The sequence below is a fragment of the Nansenia antarctica genome (genome assembly GCF_963989245.1).
Source record: "Nansenia antarctica genome assembly, chromosome: 1".
Lineage (NCBI taxonomy): Eukaryota > Metazoa > Chordata > Actinopteri > Argentiniformes > Microstomatidae > Nansenia > Nansenia antarctica.
In genome coordinates this window covers 110,341,473-110,362,723 of record NC_137674.1, presented here as the reverse complement: position 1 = coordinate 110,362,723, position 21,251 = coordinate 110,341,473, and the positions used below count along the sequence as shown (strand labels likewise).

Genomic DNA, 21,251 nt, shown 5'->3' with positions numbered 1-21,251 from the left:
ACTGATTCTTATCCATAATCATATACATGTTATTTAGTTTATTTACTTAAATAAAACTTTAATTGTATCATTTAAACACATGTGTTCAATTATTAGTTATTATTTGTTACTACCTTCGGGTGTGTAACATAATGCTCAGGTCCTCATGTCGGGTGATCAGACTTTTCTTTCGAAAAATGTGAACACATTTCCGCGTTGTTCAAAGTCAACGACACGTCGCTAGTCAACTAACACACCTTGTTTTGTGAGCATGCTAACAATGTAAAGTAGTGTTCTAGTTAACTAGGTAGCAGTCCAATCCCTAGCGAGTTTGTGTTGTGATTCTCAACAACGTTGAAACGTAGTTCCGTGTTTCAAAAGAAAAGTCTGAACGTTTTGATTGGTCGCTGACATGCGGACCAGATGATCAGACACATGTGTCACATATTATATCATCTTAGGTGAAATATCAACCAAACACACTAGATGGTGGTAATATTGTGGTTGCCGCAGCATAGCTGCAGGTTATGGTTTATGACTCATGTTCATGTGAAGCCACAGGAAGCCGCTGACTCACACGCCTCATGTGGCTGAACACGGTGTGTATGAAAGCTGACTGCTGGGTGTGTGGTCTGGTGTGTGTATGGGTGGAAGCTCCAACAGGTGTGTGTGTGTGTGTGTGTGTTTGTGTATGGGTGGATGCTCCAACAGGTGTGTGTGTGTACGTGTGTAAGGTCTGACGGAAGTGTGTGTGTGGTCTGACAGAAGTGGTGTGTGTGTGAGTGTGTGTGAGTGACTGAGTGAGTGTGTGTGTGTGTGTGTGTGTGTGTGTGTGTCTCACGTTGGTGGGGGCCAGCATGTTCTCAGGGTCTATGAGCGTCCTCAGCAGGCCCATCAGCTGCACCGCCCCCCCCAGCTCCGGGTCAGAGTCACAGATCATCTGCTTGATCACCACGTTTATTAACAACACGTCCTGATGGAGGGAGGGGGGGGGGAGACAGAGAGAGAGAGAGAGAGAGAGAGAGAGAGAGAGAGAGAGGGAGAGAGAGAGAGAGAGAGAGAGGAGGGAGGGAGACAGAGAGAGAGAGAGAGAGAGAGAGAGACACAGAGAGAGAGAGAGACACAGAGAGAGAGATCAGAGGGAGGGAGACAGAGAGAGACAGAGATAGGGAGGGAGACAGAGAGAGAGAGAGACAGACAGACAGAGGAGGGAGGGAAAGAGACAGAGAGAGAGAGAGAGAGACAGACAGAGAGAGACAGAGAGAGAGAGAGAGAAATAATCTGTCAATAACAATAATAACTTATTTGTGTAGCATTTTTCCTGCAAACAATGTGTTGCAGCTAACAACATTAACAACATCACACACTCGAGGGAAACACGAGTCAGCACCCTACATAAACAAGCCAGGACTCTTAACCAGCCATTTCAACGAGGTCGTTTGCAAGATCTTTTAATCATCTAATAAATTATAATCATCATGTTTTAAAGGGGATAAGATGGGCTGTGAGTAGCAGCCATCAGGGGGAGGTGGCCGGTGGTTTCATACGTGACATTTCAGCGTGTTAATAACCTGCTCTCCGGTTGCATAAGCAGGGCTGCTGTGTGCAGCAGAGATATAAGCTGCTCATTCCACACCAGTGAAGCCAGCGCTGCACTTCCTGTGTTAACGACCACGGTGACATAACACACACAGATCCACCATCCTACATGTCCCTGTCCCCAAGTACCCTGGGTAATGTCCCTGCCCCCGGGTACCCTGGGTAATGTCCCTGCCCCCAGGTACCCTGGGTAATGTCCCTGCCCCAGAGGACCCTGGGTAATGTCCCTGTCCCAGAGGACCCTGGGTAATGTCCCTATCCCATCCCAGATACAGATCCGTCTCCATTTCAAAGAGTTTCGGGTTGGGTGATTATTCTTTTTGCTACAGTGTGCCTGGCTTTACTGCACGAGGCGAGGCGGTTTCCATAGCGACTTACGTCGTCGGTCTGCTGGGGCTCCTGCATGACGAACTCTCTGACCATGGAGGGGCTAAACTCCACCAGGTAGGAGAAGATGTCTGTCGCTGCCGCACGCACCTGCAGGTCCTCCATGCCCTGAGGAGAGAGAGGAGGGGTCAGGTAGGACACACACACCCTCCTAAATTTCGTTGTTTGGTACCTGTACTGTAGCAATGACAAATAAAGTCCATTCCATTCCATTCCACACACACACACACACACACACACACACACACACACACACACACACACACACCTTACCTGTTCTAAGACGATTATAGACAGACTACACACTCAGTTCATCATAAACACCTCAGCATAAAGGGTTAAACGCTGTGTGTTTGTCCTGCGTGGTGACAGACCTACCATGACTATCTCCAGGGCAGACAGACAGACCTACCATGACTATCTCCAGGGCAGACAGGCAGACCTACCATGACTATCTCCAGGGCAGACAGGCAGACCTACCATGACTATCTCCAGGGCAGACAGACCTACCATGACTATCTCCAGGGCAGGCAGACCTACCATGACTATCTCCAGGGCAGGCAGACCTACCATGACTATCTCCAGGGCAGACAGACCTACCATGACTATCTCCAGGGCAGACAGGCAGACCTACCATGACTATCTCCAGGGCAGACAGACAGACAGACCTACCATGACTATCTCCAGGTGACAGACAGACCCAGGGATTAAAGCAAAAAAAAATCTCCTGACTGAAAAAAAATTTCGGGCCAAATCGGGGCCGGTGGCTTTCCGTGCGCAAAGCGCGCGTGCGATTTTCCGTTCTACGTTCTAATGCTTTGACTTTTCTTTCGAAAAATGTGAATACATTTCCGCGTTGTCGAAAATCAACGACACATCGCTAGTCAACTAACACGGCTTGTTTTGTGAGCCTGCTAACAATGTAAAGTAGTCTTCTAGTTAACTAGGTAACAATGTAAAGTAGTGTTCTAGTTAACTAGGTAGCAGTCCAATCCATTTCGCTGCAGTATTTTGGCTTGACTAGCGAGTTTGTGTTGTGATTCTTAACAACGTTGAAACGTAGTTTCACCCTTTTCCATAATTTTGAATAATAAATGTGTGGACTGACGATGTAGCGCAGCCTAACGTATTCAAATAATTATTTAACAAAGTTTTATTCTGATAATTATTCCCCCTCCTCCCAGACTTACAAGGTCACACTATTATTGGATTGGTTGTTTGCGTGCCGGGTGAAGTTAGCTAAACATTTAACCTTCTAGCTAGCAAGAGAAACATAATGTCACTCTCCAAAGGTCTAAAGAGGAAAGTTGACGGTGAAAACAGGGCATTTAAAGAGGAATGGACAGCGAACTATGCGTTCATCCTACCTGGTTTCATCAATGCAAAGCCGTTGTGAGACTCACATTTTACGTGCTCACAATGTTCCCTTTCTATACATGCGAGTCGTCCTTTTCGTCAATGAATGTGATAAAGACGCACTAGAGGAATCGATTGGTGCATAAAAACCTTGAGAACTGCCGGATTAAAGTGACGTCCATAATAATAATAAATCATAATAATACATTAGATTTATAGCGCTTTTCTAGACACTCAAAGACGTCCATATCACCAGATAAACAAATAGTGACCGATGGGAGATGCCAGTTTTCTCGTTAAGTGAGATTTAAATAGCCTAATATAATTTTTTCTATTGGCTCATTGTAATTATTAGTAATTATTATCCCTAGCGTGTTTGCTCTGTCGTTTCAGGAGTATATAGGCTAAGCGGATTCAGCTTTCTTTCTTTTTTTGCGCCGATTTTGTTGTCAATGTTTTTCATAAAATTAAACTGCATTTGCTTTGTTACTGTTCACATGTGTGGTGCAGTCACATTCACATAGCCTATAAGTAAACATTAAGTTTGAATGATTTACTGAGCTGGCGTTACTTTTTTCAAACCACACACCGCATGTCGGCTATTTCAGCACCACGCGCCATGTCCACCTACTTATCACTTTGAGGGGTTCAGCGTCAGTGCACCCCGCTCTGTTACTGTCGCATAGTTGTAGCCAATAAAGGCCTATATGTAGGCTATAGGCTATTATATACAGTGATGCCGGTAACGCGTTACTCTAATCTGAATACTTTTCTCGGTAACGAGTATTCTAACGCGATACTATTTCCAAATCAGTAATCGGATTAAAGTTACTTATTCAAGTGGCTGTGCGTTACTATTGCGTTACTACCTCATAACTTAGGCTAAATGCAGTATTTCTTTGTAATGTTCGATAGTAAACAAACATTTCTCACGTCTTGGGGAGTGACGTCAGTGCCCACGTTTTCAACACGAGGTTACTATGGAAGGCCATGCCCGCAAAAAACGGCTCTCGACTATCGCGAGATTGCAGCAGAATCGCTCACGTGTATCACCACGCTGATTGCACAGTGTAAACAGAAGCGTAGCCTACACAATGGAGCGAGAACAGAGATATGCGTTAAATAGCTGGAAATATAAGGATTATTTTGAGTTTGTGTCAGCAAAGGATGACAAGAACATAAATGTTGATCATTGATAAACTCAGACTCACCCAGTTTAGGATTAGGATTATATTAGGATCATATCTGAATGTTCAGGGTAGGTTTTAGGTTTTGTGAAACCACTCCTTGCTAGTTACTGTTAAATAAAGATTATATTTATTTTATTGTTTAAAAACAAGTATTTATGTTGGGTGAGGCAAAGAAAGACTCTTTATTTTGTTGTTTTAAGTTATTGTTTAAAGTTTAATTATGTAATTTAAGTTACTGTTAAAATAAAGTGAGTTTTGGCAAAACCAGTTTTCATTTTTATGTTGCGGGGGGGGGGGGGGGGGGTCGGGTGCCTAGGCAGCTGCCAATAGTAACTAAAAAAGTAACTAGTAATCTAACTTAGTTACTTTTAAAATCAAGTAATCAGTAAAGTAACTAGATTACTTTTTAAAGGAGTAATCAGTAATCAGTAATCAGAATACTTTTTCAAAGTAACTGTGGCAACACTGATTATATATCATTTATATACCTAATACCTAGGGGTGTAAATCACCAGCTTCATCACGATACGATATTATATCGATTTGTTTGTATGACGATACAATGTTTGACGATTTCACAATGTCAGTCACGATACGATTTCGATTCAAGATCGATATGACGATATGATCGATATGACGCGATATCATATGCCAATCTAACACAATTATCAATTGTAATAAGTGGTAATTAACATACAGCTCATTAACATGCACACACACACACACACACACACACACACAGGTTCAGAGAGACATCCAGTCACACACGCACACACACACACACACGTCCACACACGTCCAGCAGGTCTGATATTGGTCTGACTGGATTCGCCTTGAAGAGTAGATGTTAAAAAATATCTTTGGTGTCCAAAACGGTCAATGTATTCGCCCATTAGACTCCCGTTAGACGCACTCTCATTAGACGCACTCACACAAGCCGAACATTTCCGAAGATCACCGGAGATTGCCGAACGCGAGAGGAGGAGGAGCCGAGAAGTGGAGCCGAGCCAGTAGACAGACAGTCACACACGGTGAATGCGAGTCACACATTGCGAACGCGAGTATGTTCATGTCCCTGGTTCAGAGAGATGTTCCAAAATATATATTAAAAGGGATAGACTTACTGTCTCTCATCAAAAATGAAAAACATTCGTATCTTTTTCAAGTCTCTCTCTCTCTGCGCGCATAAGATGACGATATAGATTGATATTTTTACATTGCGTCGATGTAATCAGATCGTTAGTCAATGAATCGATGTATCGTTACACCCCTACTAATACCAACATCAAAATAGATTGTATGCCTCTACAAATCATATTACACCAGGTAAAATCCGTCACAACTTGGAATAAATCCGTCGCAACTTGGAATAAATTGACGGAAATCCGTCGTAGCGACGGAGAACTTTAATCCCTGCAGACCTACCATGACTATCTCCAGGGCAGACAGACCTACCATGACTATCTCCAGGGCAGACAGGCAGACCTACCATGACTATCTCCAGGGCAGACAGGCAGACCTACCATGACTATCTCCAGGGCAGACAGGCAGACCTACCATGACTATCTCCAGGGCAGACAGGCAGACCTACCATGACTATCTCCAGGGCAGACAGGCAGACCTACCATGACTATCTCCAGGGCAGACAGACAGACCTACCATGACTATCTCCAGGTGACAGACAGACCTACCATGACTATCTCCAGGTGACAGTCATGACCTACCATGACTATCTCCAGGGCAGACAGGCCTACCATGACTATCTCCAGGGCAGACAGGCCTACCATGACTATCTCCAGGGCAGACAGGCAGACCTACCATGACTATCTCCAGGGCAGACAGGCAGACCTACCATGACTATCTCCAGGGCAGACAGGCAGACCTACCATGACTATCTCCAGGGCAGACAGGCAGACCTACCATGACTATCTCCAGGGCAGACAGGCAGACCTACCATGACTATCTCCAGGGCAGACAGACCTACCATGACTATCTCCAGGGCAGACAGACCTACCATGACTATCTCCAGGGCAGACAGGCAGACCTACCATGACTATCTCCAGGGCAGACAGGCAGACCTACCATGACTATCTCCAGGGCAGACAGGCAGACCTACCATGACTATCTCCAGGGCAGACAGGCAGACCTACCATGACTATCTCCAGGGCAGACAGGCAGACCTACCATGACTATCTCCAGGTGACAGACAGGCAGACCTACCATGACTATCTCCAGGTGACAGACAGACCTACCATGACTATCTCCAGGTGACACAGACCTACCATGACTATCTCCAGGTGACACAGACCTACCATGACTATCTCCAGGTGACACAGACCTACCATGACTATCTCCAGGTGACACAGACCTACCATGACTATCTCCAGGGCAGACAGACCTACCATGACTATCTCCAGGGCAGACAGACCTACCATGACTATCTCCAGGGCAGACAGACCTACCATGACTATCTCCAGGGCAGACAGACAGACCTACCATGACTATCTCCAGGGCAGGCAGGATTCCCAGGTTGGCCAGAGTCTTGAAGAATGCGTCTCGATTCTGCGGTTGCAAGGTTTGTGAAAAAGCACAAAACTCTTTGAAAAAGTTCACCTGTGAAGGAGAAGACAGAACACACTTCTTACAAAACAAAAACTGACAAACAATTCATGAGATATTCGCTTTGTTTTGCTACTAGATAAGATCAATGGGGGTTAAGGCCAAGAAGTAGGTGTTTTTTGCTTTCCAAATATATAATAATATTGCTAACCCAACACACTTATTGATACACCAAGTCAGCCATTTGTGACACATTCTAGTCTTTTTGGTCCTCATATCGGCAACCAATCAAAATGTTCGAACTTTTCTTTTGAAACACAGAATTGCGTTTCAATGTTGCTGAGAATCACAACTCAAACTCTCTAGTTAAGCCAAAATACTGCAACAACGCAATGGATTCCTAGTTAACTACACTTAACACTACTTTACATTGTTAGCAGGCTCACAAAACAAGCTGTGTTAGTTGACTAGCGATGCGTCATCGATTTTCAGCGACGCGGAACGTATTCACATTTTTCTAAAGAAAAGTCGGATGAGGACCAAAGCATTAGAATGTGTCACATATGTTGACTGTTTTTGTCTAACACTCGAGGTGTCACAAATTTGTTTTCCTGAAGCACAGTTGCAACCATGACAACAGTGAGGTGATGATTGACAGCCTTACTAGCTCCCGCCTCTTCCCGTCCTCCGTGCCCTCATCTGTCAGCTGAGAGAACACCTCCGTCAGGAACTTCTCATCCTCCTGTGGGTCAGGGAACAAGGGGTTTACACGGGGTACCAGGGGTTAACACAGGGAGCAAGAGGTTAACAGGGTAGCCTACACGGGGTTAACCAGGGAACACAGGGGTTAACAGGGTAGCCTACACGGGGTTAACCAGGGTACCAGGGGTTAACACAGGGAGCACAGGGGTTAACACAGGGAACACAGGGAACACAGGGTTAACACAGGGAACCAGGGGTTAACCAGGGAACCGGGGTTAACCAGGGAACCGGGGTTAACCAGGGAACCAGGGGGGAACCAGGGGTTAACCAGGGAACCAAGGGTTAACCAGGGAACCAGGGGTTAACACAGGAAACCAGGGGTTAACACGGGGAACCAGGGGTTAACAGGCCTGTGTGTTTACACACACACACACAGGCACGCACAGGCAGACACACACACATACACACACAGGCACACACACAGGCGCACACACACAGGCACACACACGGGCGCACACACGGGCGCACACACACGCACTTCTTTGGACTGCTGAACACTCCATTAAGACCCTCAGGTAACAGAGTGAATCTGAGGTCAGACACTGATGTCAGTGGTAGATGGGTGCATCTCAGGTAAAGCTTCAGGTGGTTGTAACCCTGGCCACGTCCAGTCAAACCTCCTCAAGTCTCTCATCTCAACACTGGGAGCAGAGCATCACACCACAGGCCTGCTGCTGGTTACATTGTTGTTGTTGTTTGCAAGGTATCTAGCTGTCACTCAGCGTGCACATCGACTTCTGATCAGCTGCCTTTCTATGGGGATTGTTAATATTAAACAGAAAACCTTTAAAACCTTTACGGGGTGGCTGTGGCTCAGGAGGTAGAGCTGCCGTCTAATGATGGCAACGTTGGCAGATCGGCGGTTCGAGCCCCGGCTGGCCACATGTCGAAGTGTCCTTGGGCAAGACGCTGAACCCCAAATTGCTCCCAGTGAGCGGGCCGGCGCCTTGCTGTTTACATTGTTGTTGTTGTTTACAAGGTATCTAGTTGTCACTCAGCGTCCACATCGACTTCTGATCAGCTTGCCGCCATTGGTGTGTGAATGTGTGTGTGAACGGGTGAATGAGAGGCCAACTAAAGACAAACACCAAAGCTTTAATCTAATCCAGAGACAACACTGCCAACAAGCATCAGTCACCAATACACTGATGACTGACAACAGAGTGTGAAGGGTGTTATCACATGCAGAGCCACCTGTTAACATTCTGTAGTACATCCCTGGTGTTGACACAGCGCTTGAGACAGGGTAGGTCAACTCCCACTACATTCACCTCCAGCACAGAACATCCACGACAACACAGTACCACACTGAACCTCAGCCGCTTCAAATGTTTCATACCCTTCACAAGTGAAGCTATACACTAGAAAGCTAAGCTATACACTAGAAAGCTAAGCTATACACTAGAAAGCTAAGCTATACACTAGAAAGCTAAGCTATACACTAGAAAGCTAAGCTATACACTAGAAAGCTAAGCTATACACTAGCAAGTTACGCTATACACTAGTAAGTTACGCTATCAATAGAGAAACTCAGTTAAGTCCTCATCTCTACAGCAAGTGAAGTGTACATTTCTGAAAGTAGTAGTGACTTAAGAGCTCGCGTACGCACGCTCACATGCTCGCGCGCACGCACACACACGTCTCAACTGCCAAAATGACACCACAGCCATGGAGGCGTTGTCAAGACAACAACTCATCCAGATTAAAGTAAAAAAAATATAATAATAATCTGAGAGAACGAAAAAGCGTCATCAGTCACACCACCTGCAGCATGCTGACGATCTCCACCTTGTTGAAGAAGATGGTGTGTGTGTGTGTGTGTGTGTGTGTGTGTTAGGGTCAGGTGTGTGTGTGTCCTCCTCCTCCTCCTCCTCACCTGCAGCATGCTGACGATCTCCACCTTGTTGAAGAACAAGGAGTGTGTGTGTGTGTGTGTGTGTGTGTGTGTGTGTGTGTGTGTGTGTGTGTTAGGGTCACGTGTGTGTCCTCCTCCTCCTCACCTGCAGCATGCTGACGATCTCCACCTTGTTGAAGAAGATGAAGGAGGTGAGGGTGGACAGGAAGTTCTCCTCAAACACGGAGGGCGTGGGCAGGATGATGTCCTGGATGTACTGCACGCGGTACGTCTGGTGGATCTTCTGCCGCAGCTCCGAGTCCGTGATGGGGATCACCTCCTTGAACTTGGCCGTCTTGGTCAGGAACTCGCGGTGCCTCTTGGGGCTGACCAGCGCCGGGTCGTACTCCAGGCAGCCCACCACGTCCATGATGCAGTCGTCCGAGAACATGACCTCGAACAGCGCCGCCTTGTTCAGGAAGAGCACGCCGCGCACAATCTCGTACAGGTGGTGGAGGCCCTCGCGGTTGTCCAGGTTCTCGCAGGCCTGGAACAGCTGCAGCAGCTTCTTGATGTAGCCCTCGCTCATCAGCGCCAGCGCCAGCTTCTCCCGGCGGATGGGCGAGGAGAGGACGGAGGTCACCAGGTCGGCGATCTCCTCCAGGCGGGGCAGCTCGCAGGGCGGCAGCTCCACCAGGTGGCTGGTCTCGGGCATCTCCTCGAAACGCTCCTCCTCCGACTCGTCTATGGGGTCCTGGGTGATCTCCAGCGTGGGGTCCTTGCCCTGGACCTGGAGGGGGGGGGAGGAGGAGGAACGGAGGTCAGGGGTGAGAGTAGGGGGGGAGAGGGTGAGGATGGGAGGTCAGGGGTGAGGAGGGATGGTGAGGAGTAGAGGAAGGATGGGGGTGAGGCGGAAGAATGGGAGAACAAGAGATGAGGAGAAAAGAGAGGAGAGGGGGGAGCAAGGAGGGTGGGTGAGGAGGGATGGTGAGAAGAGAAGAGGGAAGGGGGAGAAAGAGGAGACAGGAGAGAGGGGGGAGGGAGGGTGAGGAGAGAGGAAGGATGGGGGAGAAAGAGGAGAGAGGGAGGAGGGAGGGTGGGTGAGGAGAGAAAGGGGAATAGGAGGGAGGTAGGAGGGGAAAGAGAGAAAGGAGGAAAGGGGAGAGAGGGGGGGAGTAGGGACAAGAAACAACCGTTCAGAACCACTGGGGTGGAGGGGAATGAGTTTATTTGGTTTAGAGAAGGCCAGTGTGTTCATGCATTAAATATCTACAGGAAACAAGAAGATGGTGCATCAGATTTAGCAAGAAGCTAATTTCCATCTGTCGTCCTAAAAACAGTGAACATAGACACAATAAAACACACAATATCAAACACACTAAACAACAAACATCTTTCATGAAACGAAGACAGTACAGGGTGCAATGGAGGCTGCTGGTGTTAGGGCGGTACTTCAGAAAGCACTGATACAGGGTGTCTGGCTGGCCACGTAATCACAGGGTCCCTGGTTCGATTCCGACCATGGACCTGTCCTGCATGTCTTCCCTCTCTCTATCTCTATCTCCATCTATCATCCATCCTCTCTCTCACCCATCCTTCCTGTCAGTGGCGCCGGCAGCCGGAATCCTGTACGCACTGTGCGTACACATTTATTTAAAGTTTTTTTTTCTTGTAATAAACGCGCTTAACGCAACTCTTTCACGTTGCGTTCAGCCAATCACTCAACCCGTTAGTTTGAAACATTACATAAAGGCCAATGATTGGTGTTTACGTCACTGTCACTACTGTAAATACATTTGATTTGATTTGACTTGTCACTGACTCATTTGATCTTGATTTCTGGCGCTCAAATCATTTTCATTCAACTAGCTGCCTAAGTTAGTGTCTAGTAGGGTGAACAGATGTCACTGCACAGCATTTTCACGACTTTTGGTGCGTCCCGCAAATTGGGACGATGTATATGCATATTTCATTTTGATTGGCTTAAACTCTTTTCTAAAATTAGATTTATCCAATGGCTGTGGAGAAAGCAGGAAGGCTATCATCGCGGGGGCCAGTGTCCATCTAAGCGCCGCAACCAAGCGCCGGGGTTGCCAGCGATTTTACGTGTTCAGTTGCAGCAGAACGTCCAGATTCTATGGAACGTCTTCAGCCTATCAGGAAACAGCATTCATGTTCCCATGGCAACGGACATTGCCTCACGTGGACATAGGGAGCTGGCTGCATTATGCGAACCACCCGCTGACTCAAAGGGGTTGGAAAGTGAAACATTATTGTGTCAACAATATCTAGTTTTCTTATTTTTTTTTTATAACACCAACTTCAAGTTTTGAAGTACCCACTCAATATAATAAACAGTTACACGGTGACGAGCCCCCTACTTTAGCTAGCTGTGTAGCTAGGCCTGCTACCTCGTCCTCGTAAGGATGTAGGGTGCCTGTCCACCCACTGGTAATAGAACGTGCGAAAACAGGGTTCTGCCAGGGTTGCTCGACTTAATCACCATTAAAAAAAATACATTTTTGGAAGATTTTGTCTTACATGTGTCAACATACATGTCCATATGTATTATAGTTAATGTTTGTGTTGCTGCGCTCTGTGTAGAGCATGTTATAGGTGATACAACCATCCAACCTATATTGTAGGTTAGTCTGCAAAGTTTTGTTACGTTTCTGTGCGTACTATGAAATCTAATCCTGCCGGCGCCACCACACACAATGGTAACTAGCTAACTTCGGCCTCAAGTAGCTAACACAGGCGCTTACCTTGTGTCACACGTTTTGCTCCTTCTGATACCGAAGTTAAACTGGCCTGATAAACTGGCGCGGGGGGTTTTATAGCGGACATTTGATTGTGACGTCAAATGTCCTCTCGACTGTTATGATTATGACATCATCCTGCATGTTTTCTGAACATTCTGATCTCAGGAGCTCAGGAGTTTTTCAACCTTTTTTTTTTTTTTTTTAAACAATGATAATAATACAAATAATAATATTAAAAAGCCCCATATCTATTCATCTCTCATTCTGATCATTAAAGCATTAAAGCCCTCGAAAATAATATGATATCATCAAAATATCATCATGATCAAAATGCAGGGTTCCCACGGGTCCTTGAAAAAAATACATTTTTGGAAGATTTTGTCTTACATGTGTCAACATACATGTCCATATGTATTATAGTTAATGTTTGTGTTGCTGCGCTCTGTGTAGAGCGCGTTATAGGTGATACAAACATCCAACCTATATTGTAGGCTAGTCTGCAAAGTTTTGCTACGTTTCTGTGCATACTATGAAATCTAATCCTGCCGGCGCCACTGCTTCCTGTCATCCATCCTCTCTCTCGCCCATCCTTCCTGTCAATCTCTACTGTCTCTATCCTCCTCTCTCTCACCCATCCTTCCTGTCAGTCTCTACTGTCTCTATCCTCCTCTCTCTCACCCATCCTTCCTGTCAGTCTCTACTGTCTCTATCCTCCTCTCTCTCACCCACCCTTCCTGTCAGTCTCTACTGTCTCCATCCCAATAAAAGCAGAAATGCCCTAAAACACATTTTTAAATAAAAAAGCACTGACACGGGGCATGATCCAATTGGATACCCAACCAGTGTAAATGATGAATACTGTTTGTTTACTGGTCTGTAAAGAAGCAACACAGGGTGACTATTCACAGACACAACAGGTCTGCTAAGGTATTCAAGGGCACAGCAAAACGCCATGTAGACCATCTAGGTTGAAGCTGTCAACAATCTAGGAGGTCTGCTTTGGATGCACGTCCTATAAACATCACGACCCCGTGGGGAGCGTGGAGCGCTCCTGTGTTGCAGGCTTTTGCTCCAACGCTACCCCAACACACCCCATTCTAGTAATAAGCCACTCAAGACCATACCTAGCTATTCAGAAACCTTACCTAGCTACTCATCCTTACCAAGCTACTCATCCTTACCTAGCTACTCATCCACACCTTACCTAGCTACTCATCCACACCTTACCTAGCTACTCATCCTTACCTAGCTACTCATCCTTACCTAGATACTCATCCTTACCTAGATACTCATCCTTACCTAGCTACTCATCCAGACCTTACCTAGCTACTCATCCACACCTTACCTAGCTACTCATCCAGACCTACCTACTCATCCTTACCTAGCTACTCATCCAGACCTTACCTAGCTACTCATCTAGGGCTGCAACAACGAATCGATTAAATCGATAATAATCGATAATGAAATTCGTTGGCAACGAATTCCATTATCGATTCGTTGGGTCTTGTTCCATAACAGAACTTTTTTTTTTTTTTTTTTTTCGTTTTTCGTTTTCTTTTTCTTTTTCCTAGCACCAGGGGAGCCATTCCTCCCAAATGTCGTTGTTTCAACTTGTTTGGTACCTGTACTATAGCAATGACAATAAAGACCATTCATTCATTCATTCAAACCTACTTCCTGTGTCTTGCGGAGCTGTCTCGTGAGTAACGTGCAGTAGCGGAGTCCAACAGAGAGGCAGCAGCTGCGCGACATTAGCCTGCGTACTGCGTAGCCTGCCCTGAAGAAGAAGTGATCTCATCTCAATCAGTGCCAGGTGTGTCGCGGCGGTGTAAGTACCGGAGTTTTCGACCCGGCTCCATTTAAATCATGGCGGAGAAAACTACTCGAACGAAGACGTCCAAGGTGTGGGAGCACTTCACTTTAAAAGCTCCAGAAAAATGTGTTTGCTGCAACATATGCAAAACCGACCTTTCATGGCACGGGAGCACAACGGTGATGCGAGAACACCTCAAAAGAAAGCACGTGACAGTGATGGATGAAGACAGCTCAGCCTCAGCAGGGTAATTATATTACGTTGCGTTTTGAAGTGAGGATCGTTCGTTTCACTGGCACAGCTGTAGGCTGTTAGTTCTTATCGTTTATCTAATAGATTCTCCCTCTTAATGACCTATTGTATTTTTAGCTTGCTGCTATTCGCATTCTATGCCTTCAGCACCGGAGTATGCTCATAGTCACTTGTATTAGTATGGAGGAGACGCACTTGTGAGGTCTGGCGAAGCGTCAGCTAAATGACTAATGTAATGCGATAGCCAGTGAGTGTTTGCTCGCATTCATGAATTCAACATTGCATGCTATACAACAAACTAAAACAATGCATGCATTGAGTTTTAAAATATGCTATATTATGCATACGCATACTGTCTCATTTCAGAAAAAAACAACTCACTATGACTGGCTACTTGACTGGGAATAAAGCTCCATGCACACCACAGCAAGCAGCTTATTTGACACTATCTGTCCTCAAGATGATAGTGACTGACATGAGGCCACTATCAATGGTGGAAGATAACGGCTTCAGAGAAATGGTCAAGACCCTCCACCCTGGTTACACTCTACCCTCAAGGTAGGGTTTCTAACTTTTAACTTTTACATTTTCACATTTTTTCTCTGTAGCACTTTGAGATTTGTTTAGAATGTAAAGTGCATTACAAATACATTTATTATTATTATTATTATTTAGGACCCATTTTACCAAGCTGATGGAGAAGAAATATGAAGAGACATCCCAGGAAGTGAAGATTGCAATAAAGGCCAACAAAAGCAAAATTGCTCTCACCACTGATGTGTGGACAAGTGTAGCCACTGAAGCATACCTCGGCATCACATGTCATTACATCAAAGATGATTGGAAGATGGAGTCAATTTGCCTCACCACCATGCCACTGCATGACAGACACACTGCATCCAACATTGCAGAGTGGTTGGAGGAGGCAGTAACCACCAGGTTTGAAATTCCTCCTAGCAAAATCATCGCCATTGTGCATGACAATGGAGCCAATGTTGTGGCTGCAGCTAACATACTGGAGGAGAAGCATGGGTGGATGTCCGTACGGTGCACTGGCCATACCTTGCAACTCGTGATCAATTCTGCATTGAAGCACCCAAGCATTGACAAAGCTATTGGGGCTGCAAGGTGTCTGGTGGAGCATTTTAAAAGAAGCGAGCTAGCCTGCACTAAGCTAAGAGAGAAACAGCAACAAATGGCCGCACCTGAGCACAGGCTTGTCCAGGACATAAGCACAAGATGGAACAGCACGTTCTACATGATAAGCCGACTGCTTGAGCAAAGGTGGCCTGTCACAGCAACGCTGTCGGACTCATCTGTCACTCAGAGGGGCAAAAGGTACCTGGATTTGAAACCAGAACAGTGGAACCTGCTGGGAGAGCTTTCCACAGCCCTTGAGCCTTTTGAATGCGCCACAGTTTTCATGAGTGGGGAGAAGTACATCACCATCTCTGCAGTACCTCCACTTGTGAAGGGGTTGTTGAAGTCCACCCAGAGTGCAACCATCGAGTCAGCTCCGGTGCAGGCTTTCCAACGCACTGCTACAGAGCAGCTCCAACAGCGATGGCAGAGGGAGACTTCTTTCTCAGGCACGGCACCAAACACAGTGATCCTCTCCACTGCCCTGGACCCGAGGTTCAAGAGACTTAAGTTTTTAACACCTGAAGAAGTCCTGAATGTGCAAAGCAAAGTCCAAACACTGGCACTCTTAGTGAGAAGGGAGATGATGGATGAGAAGCAGCAGCAGCAGGAGCAGCATGACAGTCTCAGCGACCAAACCCTTGCCTCCTCCACCACCAGTTCTACTACAGCTGCTGAACCTAAAAATGTCTCTTTACTTGACTCACTCCTCGATTCTGAAAACAGCAGTGAAGAAGAGAGTAGAGAGCGGGAAAATGAAGATCTCACCAGCCAAGTGAAGAATGAAGTCCTCGCATACTTTGGAGAGAAATCCCTTGCCAAGGAACAAAGTCCATTACATTGGTGGAAGGCTAACCAGGATAGATATCCCACCTTGGCTATGCTAGCAAAGTCCTACTTATGCATCCCTGGCACCTCAACACCATCTGAGCGGCTTTTCTCCGCAGCAGGCAACATAGCTTCCAAGAAGAGAGCTAGTCTTAGCCAGGAGCATGTGGACATGCTAACCTTTCTGCATTGCAATGCAAAGTTCCTGTAGAAAGAGGAGAGTGGATTAGACAGACTTGAGGTTCAAGTTGTGCAGTTGAGACTGTTGAAATTGTTGGTTGAAAGCACTTTGAAAACCACTGAGACACAAGAACACTTTATTTTTATTTTTAAACTAGCATTTTCTTGTTCTAGCTAGAGTTCAACTACGTTCAACTACTTCTATTGAAACAATCTAGGTTGTTAAACCTATTTGATGTAGCAAAGCCTTTTTTATTTATATTTTTTATTTTTTATTTATTTTGCACATGTATATGTATAAAACAAATGTAAAAAAAAAAAATAAAAAAAAAAGTTTAAATAAAAAAAAATTTATCAAAAGAAATCTGTTCTTTTCATTTGTCCGATTAATCGATTAGTCAAAAAAATAATCGGTAGATTAATCGATAATTGAAATAATCGTTAGTTGCAGCCCTATACTCATCCACACCTTACCTAGCTACTCATCCAGACCTACCTACTCATCCTTACCTAGCTACTCATCCTTACCTAGCTACTCATCCAGACCTTACCTAGCTACTCATCCACACCTTACCTAGCTACTCATCCAGACCTTACCTACCTACTCATCCTTACCTAGCTACTCATCCACACCTTACCTAGCTACTCATCCAGATCTTACCTAGCTACTCATCCTTACCTACCTACTCATCCTTACCTAGCTACTCATCCTTACCTAGCTACTCATCCACACCTAGCTACTCATCCAGACCTTACCTAGCTACTCATCCACACCTTACCTAGCTACTCATCCTTACCTTACCTAGCTACTCATCCTTACCTAGCTACTCATCCACACCTTACCTAGCTACTCATCCTTACCTAGCTACTCATCCAGACCTTACCTAGCTACTCATCCTTACCTAGCTACTCATCCACACCTTACCTAGATACTCATCCACACCTTACCTAGCTACTCATCCTTACCTAGCTACTCATCCTTACCTAGCTACTCATCCACACCTTACCTAGCTACTCATCCAGACCTACCTACTCATCCTTACCTAGCTACTCATCCTTACCTAGCTACTCATCCAGACCTTACCTAGCTACTCATCCACACCTTACCTAGCTACTCATCCAGACCTTACCTACCTACTCATCCTTACCTAGCTACTCATCCACACCTTACCTAGCTACTCATCCAGATCTTACCTAGCTACTCATCCTTACCTACCTACTCATCCTTACCTAGCTACTCATCCTTACCTAGCTACTCATCCACACCTAGCTACTCATCCAGACCTTACCTAGCTACTCATCCACACCTTACCTAGCTACTCATCCTTACCTTACCTAGCTACTCATCCTTACCTAGCTACTCATCCACACCTTACCTAGCTACTCATCCTTACCTAGCTACTCATCCAGACCTTACCTAGCTACTCATCCTTACCTAGCTACTCATCCACACCTTACCTAGATACTCATCCACACCTTACCTAGCTACTCATCCTTACCTAGCTACTCATCCTTACCTAGCTACTCATCCACACCTTACCTAGCTACTCATGGGGATGGTGGCTGTGTTCCAGGACGTGTTCTTGTGCTACGTCTAGAACGTAGCACTAGGTATAGGCTCTAGGTATAGGCTCTAGGTATAGGCTCGAGACAGGGTACAGTAACACGTGTTGGAACACAGCCTTTGTTCAGCTGAAGGAGGTGTGGTGCTGCAGGGAGGGACAGCAGCGCTCCAGGGGAGGGTAGGCCCCCTGCTGCAGCCAATAGAAGCAGCTCCTTCAATCTGACCTCTGCAGCCATAAAAACAAACGGTCAATAAACATGTACAGGACCAAACGCCATAAACCCCAGTCTGGCTCAGGCTGAAACTGCCCAGGGCCAGGTGACATGCCACCACTGACTTTACCTGACAGATCTTCTCCCAGATCTCATCGCAGCCGGCTTTCTCCTGGAAGCTGAGAGCGAGGTCATAGTTCTCCGCTTCCGACCACACGATCAGCGTGTCCTGGGAGAGGAGATACAGACGGGCTACATGAACACAGCTTCTCCTGATCGAGTCAAAACAACAACAGCCCAAACGTAACAAAAAAACTACCATGAGGACGTTTAGGGGGGCGGGGGGGGGGGGGGGCGGGCGTGGACAATACGGCCTCATCAAAATAAGTTTGTTGACGATCCCTTTGTCTTCCTACTAAAACCTGTGGATTAAGTGAGCTAATTTGGCTCATCACGAAGTGCCATTAGAAAGCCTATCAAATCACATAATCACCTCCTTCTTAGAGGCAGCGTATACTTACTTGCTGTTTCTGATACGCAGTATTGGGGCTGATTTTAGACTCCAGCAGAAGTGAGCCTGAAAGACAAAAAAAAGTGCATTTAGCAACACAGTCACACCTGCCTTGCCTTAGACTCTGATCAACATTAGCATAAATAATAAAACGTAGCCACCTAAGATCCTTAGCTTAGAGACCGTGTGAAAGAAAGTGAAACTATAATCATCTCACAAGTTGCCTTTAGTATAAGAAAGGTTCAATAGCAACAACAAGATGGCTGTTTGTTGCATTGCAAAGAGGTGAAACTGACATGATCCTTGTGCATTCCACCTCCCGTGTTCTTAGCTGGGAGCCTTTAGCCACATGTAAACAAATGTAGGTCACCTATGTTGGATTCAAAACGGCGAATTTCGCCGAAAGGTGAGCGATTATCATGCCTGTAGCAGGCTAACAGTGTTGAATGTGCGGCCTGTGGTGGCTAAACTGGGGGACCTGACTACTCCCTGGGCCAAAAACGTTGCATGGAACAATCCATGTTAATGAATATAGAAAACAGTCATTGTAGTCTTAGAATCTGATATATAAAACTAAATAGGTTCCCTTTCATTAATCAGCTGACTGATCTGAGGATCCGATTCAACACGAAGGTGATTTTAGCGACGGAGGAAATGTTTTTTTATGATCATAATTAAACAGCGTTTGATAACTAAGACGATTTCCATTACAAGATTATACAGACCCCGCTAACCCATAAGGCTCAGTCTAATTGCTGGAACAAGAGCATAACCATTCCAATAATGTAACCTTTTTTAAAAAACGCATTCAAGAATACTCTCATGATCCATAATCAATTTCTATGTTATTATGAGTTTCTTGTATTGGAGTATAATTCATGAGAATGATCATATTAGAACGTCCTGTACTGATGGAACACTCATGTTTAACATGGCAACATAGAAACGTTCGGGAAATGAACGGGAATTTAATTTCAGGAATTAGTCATCCCCCTTACATGCTAACCATGCTATTTATTATTATTATATTTATATGTCCATAAACAAATGCTATGCTTATTATTAAGAGTTTCAGTAATTGGAGTACAATCCATGAGAATGATAATATTATAACGTCCTGTACTGATATAGTTATAATACTGATGGGACCATGTTTAAAACAGCAACATAGAAAAAAAACGTTCGATTGATGAACGGGAATTTAATTTCAGGAATTAGTCGTCCCCCCTACATGCTACGGTTAGCATGTAGGGGGGGATGACTAGTTCCTGAAGCTAGCAGCTACCTACCGTCCGCCTCCGCCCGGACCAGCAGGCTGGTTCCCTTCAGCCGCTCCACGAAGGTGCTGGAGACGTGACCCGTCCCCCTGTCGTCCCACTGCCGGTCCTCGTTCAGCGTGTACACCTTCACCCGCCGCCGGGTGTCCGCCATGCTGCTGAACGAGATGTACGCTGGTTGTTTTATAAAACACTCTTCTTTTTCTTCTTCTGATCCCCTCGCCGAGTCTTCAAACTTTGTTTCTAACCCGCATTGTTCCAGACATACATCTATGATATATAGATTATGTTAAGCTACAACGTATAAGGCTGATTTAACGAGCATATTCGGGGAGATTCTGACAGGAGAATCTGACCGTTTGGAACACAACATCTACCACGGCCTCTTCACTGCCGAGCCCAGGCCGCCATCTTGTGATGCCGCCATCTTGTAATACGATCTTCTTGTGTCTTCTTCCCCCTTCGCAAAACGTCAATCAAGCGCCGCGGGGTCTCCTCGGAGGGGCTACGGAGGCCGACGGGTTTTTTCGTAAAAAAAAAAAAGGAGAGAGGAGAGGAGGCGCGCGCACAAAAGAGTGGACATGGCAACCATTGGCCAGTCCCCCCCTAAACCCTAAAAATATTAAAATCCAAGCTAAAAATCTAAATAAATGTTTTGCAGCCGTTGTGATTAACCATAAACACGTCTTTCAATTTTTACATTAGAGTTGCAACCTCAGGAACTGTTTTTAAGTCAAGACTATTTTTAAAAAAAATGTAAGGGGTCTTTTTAATATTGCCTTTAAATAGCTAAATGATTATATAATGATTAAAGCACTTTGAGCTGCAACGTTTGCAAGAAAAGTGATATACAAATAAAGGTTATTATTATTATAAATAAACTTGCCTTGCCTAAAAACGAGAAACCGGAGAGGCGATCGTTGCCACGGCAACCATTACCAGTCGATCTCATTCATTCATTGTGCCACAGCGACCCCTGCTGGTAGTGTTATATATCAGAATCAGAATCAGAAGACTTTATTGCCATGACATGTAAACATGTTAGG

General features: G+C 45.5%; 1 protein-coding gene across 1 annotated transcript in view; it reads right to left on the bottom strand.

Annotated features, from left to right (window-relative positions):
• The window catches only part of ppp4r3b (protein phosphatase 4, regulatory subunit 3B), a 31,805-nt gene extending 11,210 nt beyond the window's left edge, over positions 1 to 20,595 (bottom strand). Inside the window, exons 1-8 of the mRNA XM_080534316.1 lie at positions 20,218 to 20,595; positions 18,939 to 18,994; positions 18,548 to 18,646; positions 9,833 to 10,456; positions 7,735 to 7,812; positions 7,008 to 7,124; positions 1,957 to 2,073; positions 821 to 952 (exon numbers count right to left, since the gene is read on the bottom strand). Coding sequence (XP_080390442.1) covers positions 821 to 952; positions 1,957 to 2,073; positions 7,008 to 7,124; positions 7,735 to 7,812; positions 9,833 to 10,456; positions 18,548 to 18,646; positions 18,939 to 18,994; positions 20,218 to 20,359 — 1,365 coding nt within the window. The 5' untranslated portion in view covers positions 20,360 to 20,595. The remainder of the gene's footprint in view (positions 1 to 820; positions 953 to 1,956; positions 2,074 to 7,007; positions 7,125 to 7,734; positions 7,813 to 9,832; positions 10,457 to 18,547; positions 18,647 to 18,938; positions 18,995 to 20,217) is intronic.
• Between the last annotated feature and the right edge of the window lie 656 nt (positions 20,596 to 21,251).